The sequence below is a fragment of the Euleptes europaea genome, chromosome 10, assembly GCF_029931775.1.
Source record: "Euleptes europaea isolate rEulEur1 chromosome 10, rEulEur1.hap1, whole genome shotgun sequence".
Lineage (NCBI taxonomy): Eukaryota > Metazoa > Chordata > Lepidosauria > Squamata > Sphaerodactylidae > Euleptes > Euleptes europaea.
Window position 1 is genome coordinate 65327074 of NC_079321.1, and position 15737 is coordinate 65342810.

Below are 15737 nucleotides of genomic sequence, written 5' to 3' on the forward strand. Positions count from 1 at the left end.
TCTAAAATTCAGTTTCCCTTATTAAAAGGCACTTTTATTAGTGGATTGGAACTTTTCTGCCTCCTCTCTCCCACTGTACCCTTCTGAGCTCCCAAAATGATTGCCTGTCCCATAGGAACAACATTTTGGAGAGATCAGTGGGTCACAGCGCGGGAGCAGGGAAGCAGTAAAGTTCCATTCTGCTAGTGTTTTCTGTTAAAGGAAAAATTAGTCTGGATAGCATACAATCTGTTTTGATTAAGGTGGTTTCCTGTTTGTAGAGGCTTTGAGTAGCAACAGAATGAAATACTTCAAAAATCACTGTTGATAAATTTTCTGAACATACTGTTTTTTCTTTTTAAAAATGAGAGCAATACATTTGATGTATACTTTTTATGTATGCGCTATAAGTGATAGTTAAGAGAAAAACATGATAATGAATTATCTGTAAGCCTTAACTTAGTTTCTAAGAACTGCTCATTTATGGTCGTCCGGTGTATGTCACCCTGATAGCTAGAAGATCGAGTAAATTTGCTGGAACACGGTTTTTAAAGAGAGGAGCAAATTGTGAGGTAAGATAATCTCTTTCTTCATTGTGTGAACACTGTATGAAGGCATGTTCTTGCTATGGAGGACAAGACCAAGTTCTATGACTTTGTGAGAAGCTTGCTTTGCACCATTCTGGCTGCCATCAAAGCAACCCTTTCAAACATGTAAACCTTAGATTTTTGATTATTATAATTCTAGCTAACGCTGTTTTAAAAATCCATTTGCCGTGTTCATGCTTAAGAATTCTTATATGGCATACTAAAAAACCCGTGAATTACTGAATGTTAGTGATAGCTGTGATCTAATTCATAATGTCTCTTTACTAGGCTACTGATTATAATTGTACCACCGTCAATATATGTAATTCTTATCATGGCCAAAGCTGTGGCCACGAGCTGGAGCCATGAACAGACAAAGCAGATTTTTCTACAAGCTGAAAAGGCCCTAGGTTTGCAGAAAAATCTGATATTAAAAATATATATATTGGAGGCTTAAAATGGCAGGGAGAGGGGCAGGGCCATTTCCAGGGCTGTTTTGGCCTTCAATGGAGGGCTCATTGGGGCCAGACCCTGCAGCAACCACTGGGTGGTTTCCCACCACATAGCTTGCTTGATTCACTTAAGTACGGCTGCTTACTACTCATGAAAGCCAGTGTGGTATAAGTCAGAATTTCAGACTAGGATCTGGGAGACCCAAGTTTCAATCCCCACTGTGCTGTAGAACTTACTGGGTGACCTTGAGTCAGTCACATGCTGTCAGCCTAATCTACCTCACAGGTAGGGTTGCCAACCTACAGACGGGGCCTGGAGATTTCCTGGAACTACAACTAATCTCCAGAGATCAGTTCCCCTGGAGGAAATGGCTGCTTTAGAGGGTGGAACATAATGCTATAGAGGTTATAACATGCAGCTTGACCTGACCAGGCAGTGCAGGTGAGCTTTAGTTTTCCTGGGTAAAGGCTGCTATGGGGAGGGAAGGTGGGAAAGCTGAAGGTGGGGGGCAGTTACAGGTAGGTTGGCTGGTGGGTGAGAAGGAGAGCAGGAAGCAGGAAAAGGGGAGAGGTGATGGAGGCTTTCAGGAAAGGGAAGGAGGAAATAAGGGAGCAAGGGGAAAATGTGATGTCATCTGCCAGGCCTATATTCACAATATAGCGATATCTGTGTGTACTTTAGATACTTGAACCATGAACAGATAAGTCAGTTCTTTCTACAAACCTGAAAAGCCCCAGGGTTTGCAGAAAAATTGGGGGTGGGGGAGCATTTGGCAGTTAAAAACCTAACAAGATAATAGAAACCACTGAGATCTAGTGAGATTGTGTTGTGAGATCTCAGTGGCCATTTGGGTAGTGGCGGGGGGGTTGTAGACAAACACAATATTGCCAAGTTTTGGTTTCTGTCAGTTAAAGGAGGGGGGCTGAAAAAGATAAAAGGCAGAAGGAAGTACAGCAAGGGAAGAGAAGAAGGAGATACAGACATGGAGGAGAAAAAGGTTGGTAGGTGAGTGAAAAGAAAGGGGAAGGGGCTGGTGGGGGAAGTTGTAGACTGGGGGAGATAGCAGTAGGTTAGGTGGGTGGGGGAGAAAAGGAAGCAAGGATATGGGAGAGGCTATGGAGGCTGTGAGGGGTGGGAAAGAGGAAATAGTGTAGAGAGTGAGATACAGGATAAAAATGAGATGCCCCCTATAAATTCTGATGGCTTTTCCACCCGTAATTTTGTAAGAGCAAATGTTTCCTTGTGCCTTTTAGACAAGAGTCCTCTGATAAAATATGCTAACAAGTTTCCTAGTGTTTGTTGAAGCAGACACTTATGCAGAAACCATGAATGGTATTTGGGTTCCACCTCAAACTGATTTTTTAAATTAAATTGTGTAATTCACTGCATGTGGACATAGTACTGACCACAAGTGTAGATCACTTTATAGGGGAGTTCAGGACAGACTCAGGAGGATAGGTCCATCAATGGCTGCTAGCCATGGCGAGATAAACACTGAATACCAATGCTAAGAGGTAGCATCAGGGAATGGTCTTGGCCTCTATGCTGTTTGCTGGTCCTCCGGGCCAACTGTCTAGCCACTGTGTGAAACAGTTTTCTGATCCTGTAGGGCTCTTCGTATGTGTGCTAATGTTTGATTTTGCAGGCCTAGGAGATTATTGAGAGTTAAACTTGTGCTGGTTTTTGGCGCAGCCTTGGAAACCTAGTACAGAGAGAAGCACAACTGAAATGGACTGGGCATTCTTCAAAACAAATGGTCTTAGGACTGGTATTCTAAACACTATAGTTGGATTGAGACAGGAAGGTCATACACAATAGAAGTGGGGTTTAGCCCTGCCACTGGTAAAATTTGTCCGACCAATGGGTAACTTAGTTTTCATTTCTGTATAAGAAACTGAAAATGTGAAATAATATAAAGCCATTGCCAATTTTGTTTTTGTATAGGGAGATGTAGCTAACGAAGTAGAAACTGAACAAATACTCTGTGACGCCTCGGTGATGTCGTTTTCAGCTGGGAGCTATTCATCTTACGTCCAAGTACGAGGTTCTGTGCCTCTGTATTGGTCTCAGGATATTTCAACTATGATGCCTAAACCACCAATTACATGTAGGTTCTGGATAAAAATTGTATTATTTTAACGCTTATACATATGTACATAATGTCTGGACGAGGCCCCGTTAACCCATCAGCTGCAAAGGATACAGGTATCTTCCCTCCAGGTTGTCGTTGCAGATCATATGAACAACCTTTGGACTGCGTTCATAGCAAATTGTGGCTGCTGGCAAAGGGTAACTAGTGCTAGTGTTGATTAGCAGATACTACCGTTACATTTTCATCACAAGTACCTTTTGAGTGGGGTATGTGATTGAGATGCTTATTACCATCTCATGACCATGTTTATAGATCCATTTTTAGTTCCCTAAAAAATGAACACTTTCCCATTATATAACATGAGCACACATAGGTAGCCTTTTTAAAAAAGAAAAAAGTACAATTTATTAAGACATTTATGCCCCTCTTTTCCTTTGTTGCTCAAGGCAGCTTACAAATCCAAATTTAAAACCTATGGAGTACAATATCTCCACCACAATGATCACCTCCCAAATGTATACAGCCTATACCCCATTAAAAGCCCTAGTGAATAATGGCCTTTCAGTGCCTCCTAAAAACTTCTAGTGGCAATACTTTTCTCATGCAGCCCAATTAAGAGGGTGGGCACATCTATAGAAAAAAGCATGGCCCTGATCGATGCTAGGGAGGCTTTAAGCGGGGGAACAGCCAGTTGGTTGCAACTGGGGGACTGTAGATGGTGCAAAGGGACCTATCGGCAGCGATAACTTCCTCACATCATTCTCTGCCACCCTTCAAGAACCATTCCTTGGCCCTCCACTATTCCTTTTGGTCTTGGAGCATACATTTCCTCATTCAGTTTAAAGGATAATTGGGCTGGCCTCCCTGCTGCTTTGCGTTTGAATAAGTGTCCTGTTTATTACTGCTGCAGGATCAAATCTAGCTCAGGAGTGTTGTTAAGAGAGGAAAGTTATTCCTAACATATTGTTGCTTCTAAACCTTTTAACTAGAAGTCTATTGATATAATTTCATATATATTAAACTGCAAAAATAGTCTAGTCCTGTTTTTTGCTTGATTAACAGCATCAGTAACACATTACAAGTATTAAAAGGTGTCTAGGATATCAAATTCAATCAATAGATACAGGAAAATGGGTGACACATATCATGGAAAGGGTTTTACTATAATGGCAGTGTCTGCCTTCTAGACAAGTGAGGTAATGGAGTATCCATGAACCGAAGTGCGGTAATTTTTTGGAGTGTCCATGGAGTATCCAGTCTTGTACCAATTTCCACCTGACTGCAACACTTATTAATATTCAGTGTGTAAACATTTCTTGGCTAGGTCTGTGTTCAGAAATAATTATGAGCTACAGGAGGAGTTCATAATTCTCAGTTCCGTAACTTTTCTATTGTTACCCTGATAGGTGTTATGGAAAACACTAACATGACTGGAAAAAGAATTGTGAAATAGGAGGTAGAACTAAAATGATTTTGCCAGATTTCAAGATGACACATTCACAATCAAAAGGGGAAAGTTTTTTTTACAAGGGTACAGTAGTAAGTGACATTCAAAATGTTAAAAACTCAACATTCCATAATGATGCAGTAATCATACAGTCAGTCTAGTTGCTAACATTGAGGCACAGATTACTGATTTTTAAAAGACTTTCATTTTTCTGTCTTACTCATCAAATAGTCACCCAGGAGAATCAAAGCTGCTTAATTGCTCTTTCCTATATGGTACTCAGAATGTTTATAAAACCTTTGCCAAGGACCAAATGAGATATTTCACAGAGGAGCTGCTGCTGCTCCATGCCCATTGATTATTTTGGAAGATATTGAGTCCAAACAACATGATGTGACATTATTGCCCTGTGTGACTCTCCTTCCTCTGCCATCAGCTGATGCTAGATGGAGATGAGGAGATGCCAAATGTGATAATGGCATATTATTTGCTGTTCATATTGGGTGTTCCAAGACAGCAAAGATACATGGATAGGCAGCAGTTCTGTTTCTTAATAATTAGCCTCAGTGTGGTGTAGTGGTTAAGAGTGGTGGTTTGGGGCGGTGCAGTGTGATCTGGAGAACCGGGTTTGATTCCCCACTCCTCCACATGAGTAGCGGATGATAATCTGGTGAACTGGATTTGTTTCCCTACTCCTAGACATGAAGCCAGCTGGGTGACCTTGGGCTAGTCACACTCTCTCAGCCTCACCTACCACACAGGGTGTCAGTTGTGAGGAAGGGAAGGTGATTGAAAGGCGGTTTGATTCTTCCTTAAATGGTAGAGAAAGTCGGCAACTCTTCTTCTTCTTCTTAATCAATCTATAGGCCATTGGGTGAGGGAGGGGGTTGCCTCTTTGTGCTGCACACCTCAGTTCCAAACACTGACCCGAGACTGTAGTTCTCATAAACATTTTCATTTTATTCTCCCTACCATCCCTCTGCTAATAGCATTGTAGGAAAATCTCAAATATTCTGTAGACCACCTTTGAGTCCTTGTTTGGGAATGACTTGCTCAGTGTCTTCTCCTAGCACTTCTGTGGGCCAGGCTAATGCCCATGCTCTATTTTCTTCTTCAAGGCCCTTGATACAGTTTCACCTAATAATAATTTGCTCTTTTTCCTAGTGGACCAGGCAGATCCATTTGCACGTGTTGCTGCACTTCATTTTGATCAGATGCTCCAGAGGTTTGGCTCGCCCATCATAATCTTGAATCTTGTAAAGGTAAAGCCTAGTTTTATTTTGATTTACATTGGCAACACATACGTTAATGAACTGTGGCTTGAACTCTTTTCTTGTAGTCGTTCTTGCATACTGTTCAGACCAAGTCTTGCTGGTTTTATTAACTGCATTTATATTTTAAACATTGTTTTTATTTTTTTAATTGTTCTGTGTGAAAACTGCATACAGTGCCTAGCACTTTTTTTAAAGGAAGGCATCTGAATGCAAGCCTGTTTATCTATGATCCCTCTGCCTTCTGCTCGTGTGTGTGTGCGTATGTTGTCAACAATCCCTACTCCTACTCCTCCGTTTTGGAGCCAGATGACGTTTAGGCCATCCTACAAGTGACTTTTGAGATGTCATCAAATGCCTTTTCCATTGTAGCTTACCAGTGAATGCAGTAAACTGTTTTCTCAGATGAAGAGATTTTTACATTTGAAGTGTGTTGGGGCAATTGGATGCTTTGCCAACATGTCATGGATTTCAGCTACTTTTAGGGTGCATGAATTGCTTTGAGCTTTCAGTCATAAGTTACTACTCCATGTATGGTTCCCAAGTATCTCTATAGTGTTCATTAATGCATGGTAGAAAACTCTTGTCCTTGTTTTTTTTTTTTTTTTTAAAGTGGGGTGCATAATTCATCACTTTGAGTAATGTTCTGAGGGAGAGTAGTGTTCTGGAGAAGAGTATTTGGGTTTTTAATGTTTTTCCTTAGTCTGGTCTAACACTCCATGATTGCTTTAGAGGTAGAGAAGAACCATCTTCTCTGTCACCTCCCACACATACAGGGAGGGTAATAAGCACTCCATACCTTCCAAAATTAGACAGGGGAGACTGTGGAGGTAAAAGGTGAAGTTGAGACAAAGAGTTTGTTTTTATATCCCATTTTTCTCTACCTAAAGGAGTCTCAGAGCGGCTTACAATCACTTTCCCTCCATTACCCAACAAGCACCTTGTGAGCTAGGTGGAGCTGAGAGAGTTCTGAAAGAACTGTGACTGGCCCAAAGTCACCTAGCAGCCTTCATGTGGAGGAGTGAGGAATGCAACCCAGTTCTCCAGATTAGAGTCCACTGCTCTTAACCACTACACCATGCTGGCTCTCAGGAAGAAGTCTTCTCCTCTGTAATCTTTTGTATGTCCTCCACCATGGTTGTTGTTTTAAGGCTTAGGCCAGCCACTTAATAAGTCTTTGTCTGAGTTCTCCTAGCAAGCTTTTCCTCCACTGGTGCTGTTTGGACCTTCACATATGCTGTTGGAAGAAATGCTTCTAGAATTGAGCAACTAGCATAATTTAAGTGTTTAATTATTAGTGGCTATTGCAAAAGACATTTAAAGAATGCCTACTTTAATTACAATAATTCTTAGTGCAAATTTATTTAAAACTACTTCATTTGGGAGCTGAAAATGTGTACCCTTGGCATTTTCAAGTAGTCTTATTAAACAGTAATTTCGTGCATATAATGCCTTCTGCATTTTCTATCTCACCCATATTTTTTCTCACCCACATTCATTTATAAAATAGCCTTTTTATCTCTTTTGAGCTAGTCAGAAGGAACCCTGCAGTGGGAAGAAAATTAACTAGGCAACCAAAATAGTTAGTTTCCACTTGCTTTTTTTCCAAGATTCGTGTAGAACAGCTGCTCAACAGCCAATATGACATTCGAAAAATCTTTTTGCCTGACAGGATATGCAAGTCCTGTAGGAGTCTTTGAATGCCTCTTTTGCTCCATCTGTATCTGCTTTTATTGCTGTTCAGCCTGAGGGAAAAAACCATGCTACTGTAATTTTAAGAGACTATAAAATTAAGCTAAACATATGCACATAAGGCAGCACACCAGAAGTTCACGTTTGAACAGGTTGGAGTCGGAAGAACTTTAATCTATAGAGAAGCAAATTATTTAATGGCCTAATGCTCACAAGGCTTGGGTTCACCTCAGTAAATTAGAAAAGACTAAAGAAGAGAAGATGCTAGCTTCTTGATAAAGCGTAACTCCGGTTAGCAAAATGGTAACATTCTACAATATCTAAGTCTTAGAAGAGATTCTATCTTCCCATGTAGTTAGTCTTCAAAGCATAATTAAACCTCATAATCTGTAGCAGAACACTGTAATTGGTCAACAGTCTTTGAAGACTATCCACAAATTTCAGTTGGTCTCAAAGGCAGCTGTTATAGTCTTAATTTGAACCCACAGCATGGATTACATAACACATGTTTTAGCCTAATTGTAATGGTTGCCATTTTGTTTCCAGGTCCAATTCAAAGTGCTGGTTTAAACTTTTAAAGCTGTTAATATCAGTATTCTTAAAGGTCTGCTTGCTGTCCTGTGAGCTTGCCCATGCTCTAAGATCAGCATCTGGAACCCTCCTTCATGAACCTGCATTAGGTGAGGTGAGGCAAGCAAACCTAAGCATAAAGCCTCTTCAGCTGTGGTCACTGGGCTTGGGAATTCCTATCCCAGGAGATGAGTCCAGCTCCATCACTGTTAGCCTTTTGAAAGCGTGTTAAAACTATGTTTTAATGTAGTTTGTTGAAATTGTGTTTTAGAATGCTTTTAGTGCTACTGACAGTCACAAATCTTCCGTGCTCCTTCCCTGCTCCTTCCTCAAAGACACCTTAAGCCTTCTATGCACTTGAGAAGATGTCGTGAACAATACTGGCAGATAACTCATGCAGAATCTGGCAGAAAATGCTGTAGAGTTCGTTGAAAGGGTGGCAGTGCTGAAGATCCTCTTCTCACTTGTTTGTTTCTCTTTTTTGGATGTATTCGTCTTACCTTGATTTGTTTTAATCAATGGATATGTATTGCTCAATTTGGCAGTTGTGTAAGCTGCTTTTGGGAGGAGAGATGGGTTAGAAGCTTTTAAAAATACATTTTCTGGGCAGTGTATTATATGAATGTAGCATGTTGTGGACATCTGGTGTAAACAAAGATCACAGCAGCCAGAGTGATGATTTCCCTTTGGCATCTTTAAATACATTTCGTAGAGAAACGTGGATCCAAGAGCTGGGAGAGGAAACTGTAGACGAGAGCAAAAAATTCATTAGAATGATTGAAGTGAATCCTGAAGGTTGCTGGAAAATAGAAATGCAACAGATGGAAGAAGCTTTCAAATTATCACCCAAATGTAAACAAAAAGTGTGTATCCATTTGGGGGAAAATGGTATAACCACAAAGTGGCTGAGGGTTTTGTACTGAGGTCTTACACATTTTGGTCAACAAATTTGGTATTCCATTCATGTTCTTAAAAGCAACAAAAAGACATCTAAAGAATGCAAAAATGTACACACACACCCCTCCAGCAGAACTGTTCACATCAAGCATTTCTCTTGACTCACTTGTAATATTCCTTCTGGTGTTGGCATTCTTCCTTCATATGATAGATACAGTCAGCAGCTGCCATTGGCCCCCTGAGCCTTTTGGACAGAAAACTGCTCTGTCAGTTTGTCATTTTTCCACCCTGTGCAAAAGCTGTGTTGTGGTAAACTTTAGAACAGTTTGACACGCACCATGAGCAGTAGCAGTAAAGCTCTGAATTTTTCAAACTTATCCTTGGGAAGAGGGCCATTTGATCTAAAATATATCCAATATATTTTAAATTGTTCACCATCTTTAATTATTATGTACCTCATGGAACCATAGAGTTGGAAGGGGCCATAAATGCCATCTAGTCCAACTCCCTGCTCAATGCAGGATCAGCCTAGACCCTAGAGCATCCCTGACAAGTGTTTGTCCAGGCTCTGTTTAATACAAGACTTGCCACTTTGTAAACTGATACGTTATTGATGCTTCTTTCTGAAATAATGTCATATCACAGAAAAAGTGTATCTGCAATGGTATATTTTGGCAGCTAAGGCTGAAATAGAGCGGGGTGAACAAAGAAAAGTGCAAATGATGTGCAGTCATAGTGTTGTTAAATGTGAGGCTATGAATCCCTCATTACAGCCATTTAGAAGGTTGGCTTGGTTTCCTTGGAGTCATAAGAACTTTACTGTAAGAGCAGGGGATGTCAAATTCTGAGATTAGTCTTGCCTTTTACTGTGCAATGACACCTTACTGTCCACCCCCCCCCCCGCATCTTTTTCCCTGGCTAGAGATGCAGCCTCCTCGTGGGAGCTGGAGATCCCCCAGAATTACAGTTCGTCTCTACGCTATAGAGATCAGTTTCCCTGGAGAAAATGGATGCTTTGGAGGGTGGACTCTATGGCTTTGTACCCCATTGAGGTCCCTGTCCTCCCCAGGCTCCATCCGAAATCTCCACGAGTTTCCCAGCCTGAATCTGGGAACCCTACCCCCACCCTTGCTAGTGGCCAAGGGGGACCTGGCAACCCCTAGCCCTGGCTATCTCAGTTGAGTACAAAGGCTCAGCATAGTTTCCTGCTTGGGGAAAGGAGAATGAAATGTACTGTGGACAGAGAACAGTCCTTTCTGTTCAGAGTATTAGGTAAAGGTATTACTTGCGTAAAGTAAGTTATTACTTGAGGTATTACTTGAGTAAAACTCACAGGAAATGCAACAAGTTTCTGGACAGAAAGATGCAGAGAGCCAGCAATAAGGTGCACAGAAGTCTGGCACAAGTTTAATGAATATTGTCACCTACCACTGTTGAGCCTTCTCAGCTTTGCTACTGAAGACTGTATCAAAATGTTAGTGACTGTCATCCTGTTCGTGGATAACCTTGTTCTCCCCTGATTATCGATGAAAAAGATATCTCTCTGGCCCTTCTGTAGCGTATACAGGCTGTAGTCAAGGGATGGATGTCTAACCTTCCTCAGCAGCAGCAGGAACAGTCCACCATGAAGACAAAAGCCCACATTATCACTTCAGATAGTGGCCTGGTGTGTATGTTTGTGTGCTCATGGCAGCTCAGCAGGCCCTCTCACCTGTCTCTTTCAGCGCCATTTCCAGGTTGGCACTGGAAATGAGACAAAGATCAGATCATTGAGCGAATTTTCCAAAAGGTTATAGATCATACCCATCCTTGGAATATGGTTGAAACAGGCACCATGTGGGGACTGCAAATACTGAACATCGTTCAATCTCTTGTCTCACACACACACACACACACACACACACTGTGAACCAATCTGGTCTTGAATAAGATACGATAAATGTATCACTTTCCTAGGTCATCTGTTCATTTTACAAGTTCTTATCAGCTCTAAACCTTGTATACCAACAAGATTTTATCCCCACGGCTTGTTTTTGCTCTCTTTTTTAATACTAATATGAAATTATGACAAGTGGTGGACCCTGTATCCCTTCTCTCAGTATTTCTGCTTTCCCTTCTTCTAGCAGGCCTCATATACGCTCTCCCTTTTCCCTGCTTCCTTTTCTCCTTTCCACCCACCAGCCAACCTACTGCCCCCCATCTTCAGCTTTCCCTTCTTCCGTCCCCATAGCAGTCCCACAGATGAGGAAAGTTGTCAAAATAGAGAGCTTTTTTCCTGTAGCCATGTTCCAAATTGCTGTAAAATATTGAAGGGGGAAGTTGTGTGTTTTTTCTCTTTTAAAATTTCCTTTAATAGAGTTTGAAGTAGGAATTTCCGGACAGTTAAACTGCTTTAGTGTAGTTCTAGTGATATGTTTAAAATATTTTTTAGTATAAACTTTCCAAGAATAACATTTTATAAAACAACACAATGAATAAACATAAAAACACACCAAAAGAAAGAGGACTAATAAGAGTTAATGAGAGAACACCAAACAAAACAAGACTTCACCCACTTGCAGAAGACTAGAGGGAGACAGACAAATCTCCCTGGGGAGGGAGTTATGGTTGGACTTGAAAAAGGAGAATGCATTGGATATATAAGTATCGATGGAGCCTCAAACTTGAGATATTTCTGCTATACTATAGTGAAGAACTAACATAGTATGATTTTGAAGAGGCTGCTGCTTACTTTTAATCCACTTATTGAGTCAAAAGCTAGGTATGATTCATAATATGTTGCTTCTTGAATCAGTTTTTTTTTTAATCCTTTCTTTGGCATTTCCCTATGCTTGTCAGCCTGTGAAGTCTCTAGTATGCTTGTGTATATTTTATAAAACACGAGAGTAATATTGGTTCTTGTAGGCTATCCGGGCTGTGTAACCGTGGTCTTGGTATTTTCTTTCCTGACGTTTCGCCAGCAGCTGTGGCAGGCATCTTCAGAGGAGTAACACTGAAGGACAGTAATACTTTATAGAGTAATACTTTATAGATCTATCAGCTAAAACGATAGACACATTTCCCCCCACCCCCCCAAAAAATTGGAAATGCGTTTTAAGAAGGCATGCACAAGGTTGATGTAAACAATGTTAGGCATAGTTAGCTGCCAGCAAAATGAATTGAGGATTTATTTTTAAATTCAGCTAGGGCTAGAATATGTTTTCTAGGCTTACATGACTCTGCCACGTGAATCATTATATGCTGTTATTCACAAGACTTCTTTAGAGTGGTGGAAAACGTGTTTCCTGTAGGTGTTCAATAGTAGGAGGCTAAAATTAATTCTCTTCTACACTAAGTAGAGAGTGAAAAGTATTATCCTGTGCACGTGGGCATTGAATCATCTTCTAATCAGCCAGACAGCTTTTCCAGTTCAAGTACATATATCTTCTGGAGAATTCTTTAAGGTTGAATAGGTTTTCAAAAAGTGCATTTGTTTATCTGATGGAAAATGGAAAGTACAATAATTATTAATATGTATGTCCTAGGTTGTTTTTTTAAACATAATTGTGACTTCTGGTGTTGACATTTTAACACTGTTGTCTTCTGAAATACAGAGTGATCCTCAGACTTGGGAGGATATCACATTCAGAATATGGTACTCAGAACATCTATTGTAACAGCCTTTCCCAGCCTGTGAGTCCTGACCCAAAAGTGGGTCATAGACATTTGCAGTTTTATTGATTTAAGTAAATTTTTGCTTGGATGCCTCAAGTAATAGTTATAAATCAGGAAACCTAAAATACATGAAACCAATGGCTGCCAAAGGCCTTAGGTCCAAAATTCCTGTGACAATAAATCTGTGGGTCACCATACCAGTTAAATTTGGACTTGTGGGTCACCAGACCAAAAAAGTTTGACACCACTGTATTATATGACAAAAATGCTGGCAAAGTAAACTGCATATAAGGTAATGTACATTGACACACTGGAACAAAAAAATTCAAGTTGAAGTATAAGCTAATAAGGTCTCAACTTGCTGAGAGGGAAAGATACGTTGGGGTAGTAGTGGACAGCTCAATGAAAATGTCTATCCAGCGTGACACAGTGCTGAAAAAGGCAAACCCTATGCTTGGGATTTTAAGGAAAGGAGTTGAAAATAAAATAGCCAGTATTATGTATGGTATGGCCTCATTTGGAATACTGTGTTCAGTTCTGGTCACCATATCTCAAAAAGGACATTGCAGAGCTGGAAAAAGTACAGAAGAGGGCAACAACAATGATTAAGAGGTTGGAGCCTTGGCTGGGATAGAGTGGCATATAAATCCAAAAATAAATAAAAAAGTCCTATATATTTCAGAATTATTCTCTCTTAACAATAATTAGGGTTGCCAACTTCCAGGTACTAACTGGAGATCCCCTGCTATCATAACTGATGTTGTGAGGAAAGGCTAAAGGTTTGGGACGTTTCAGTTTAGAAAAGCGCTGACTAAGGGGGACATGATAGAGGTTTATAAAATTAAGTGTATCTTTGGGACCGCCTCTCTCACTACATCCCCCAAAAAGCAAGTAACAACCTCCTGGTGATCCCTGGCCACAAAACTGTCCGGCCCTGGCCCCCAACCTGGTGAAACTCTAATGAGACCCAGGCCCTGTGAAACCTGGCTCAGTTCCGCAGGGCCTATAAGACGGAGATGTTCAGTCAGACCTATGTTGAGAACAGAGACAGGTTACATCCTCTGGTCTCCCCTTCCTCCCTCCCTCCTGCTTCTTTCTTTTCTCTATGGTTGAGGGCAGCAGCAGTTTCCATCATAGCTGGTCTCCCTTCCCTTCCCCCTTACTCTATCTGGGTTCTTTGATTTGAGGATCCTGACCATTCCACTCTGGGCTGGCTGCTGCCTTCTATGCCATGGATTATGTGCCAGCTGCTTTTTAAACTTGGAAATTATGGTTTTAATGTAAAACTTCTGTATGTTAGTGTAGTGTTGACTGTTTTAGTTTAAAAGATGTTTTAATCATGTGAACTGCTATGAGTCCAGCCTTGGCTGGGATAGAGTGGCATATAAATCCAAAAATAAATAAAAAAGTCCTATATATTTCAGAATTATTCTCTCTTAACAATAATTAGGGTTGCCAACTTCCAGGTACTAACTGGAGATCCCCTGCTATCATAACTGATCTCCAGCCAATCAGTTCACCTGGAGCAAATAGCCGCTTTGGCAATTGGACTGTATGGCATGGAAGTCCCTCCCCAAACCCCGCCCTCCTCAGGCTCCACCTCAAGAACCTCCCGCCTGTGGCGAAGAGGGACCTGGCAACCCTAACAATAATCAACCCCTTGTAGACAAGACAAAACATTTTTAAAATTGCAGGTTATAAACAATGAGTAATAAGGAAAGATCCCATATTTGCCCCATGCAACTTGCTAGTAAACACCGATGACCATTCTTGCCTCCGTTGATAGGTCTGAAGCAAAGTAGTGCTTGCAGCACATGAGGTCGAGAGTCTTGAGGTTAGCAAAATGAGCTAGTAGGGTCAGCAGTCTGCCAAGCTTAAAGAGATCTGAACCAGTTACTCCTTTTCTATGATCTTGTCATCCTGATGCCTTCAGTGATTGCATGTCCACAAAATGCTGCCCAGCCTTTGTGAGGGCAAGAACAATTTCTTCTACACAATGCATTAGAACTGTATGTGCTTGTATGTGTGTTCTGGTTTTTTGCTCTGAATTCACATTGCTGGTATCCATGTACCATACCCAGTTAATGTTTCTTTTTAAGGAACGTGAAAAAAGAAAGCATGAAAGGATACTGAGTGAAGAACTCGTTACTGCCGTGACGTACCTCAATCAATTTTTACCTCCTGAACATGCTATTGTTTATATTCCTTGGGATATGGCCAAATACACAAAGAGGTGCGTGTTTCTTTATCTAAATCAGCAGTACGAAAAACGTAACTCAAATCTCCCTTAGGAGTGCTGCCAATTGTGAGAGCAGAATGAAGTTGCATCATGAACTTTTCAAAACTTGGGCGGGGGGGGGGGAGGAAGAGGAGAGAAGAAGTTAAAGACGAGGTTCCAATTAACCATTTCCCATTGAATGTACCATGAGAATCCAGATGGATTGCATGCTTTCCAGTGGCGTTGATTGACAGAGTTTGGGAAACAAGCAAATAGGCCCTGTCTTTTAGAGAGATTTTTGCTCTTTGGGCTTTAAAGTACTTCATTACCCTGCACAGGCCCAGCTCTTTATTTTCTTTTATACTTCTTACCCAAAGTACTTGATGACTAGCACTAGCTATCTGAGCCTGGAGAAAACAACAGAATGTTTCCTTTACTTTGGAATGATCACTATGACATAGTTTTCAATCCCTTGCTCTGGAAATGCTGTAAAATATGTTTTGTTAGTGACAAATGTCAATAGTTACAGTGCATTCCTGACCGGAATGCCTGCGCTGGGCTTAGGAGGTAACACAGCGGCGCTGCCTCCTCCCAGCGCCAAAAAAACATGCAACCTCCATAGGGTTGCATGGGAGATATGCCACCTAAAAGGTGGCGTATCTCGGCCGGAAAAAAAGAGGGGGTGTTCTCGAGCCGTAATGGCTCAGGAGGCCACCTAACGGCAACCCCGCCCCCTGGCTGGCGCTGTGACGCCCCAGGAACGCCTCCCGGAATGCCCCGGGAAAAATTCCCAGGATGTTGCGGCGGCCTTTGCTGGCGTTCGGACGCCGGCAGCAGGCTCCGTCAACAGCCGGCCCTGCACACCAGCGCTGGGGCC

The 15737-nt window shown here is 41.4% G+C and overlaps 1 protein-coding gene across 1 annotated transcript in view; it reads left to right on the forward strand.

The window, feature by feature from the left end:
* Positions 1-15737, forward strand: part of FIG4 (FIG4 phosphoinositide 5-phosphatase) — a 90879-nt gene that overhangs the window by 28358 nt on the left and 46784 nt on the right. Inside the window, exons 8-11 of the mRNA XM_056856778.1 lie at positions 451-551; positions 2964-3126; positions 5723-5820; positions 14742-14875. Coding sequence (XP_056712756.1) covers positions 451-551; positions 2964-3126; positions 5723-5820; positions 14742-14875 — 496 coding nt within the window. The remainder of the gene's footprint in view (positions 1-450; positions 552-2963; positions 3127-5722; positions 5821-14741; positions 14876-15737) is intronic.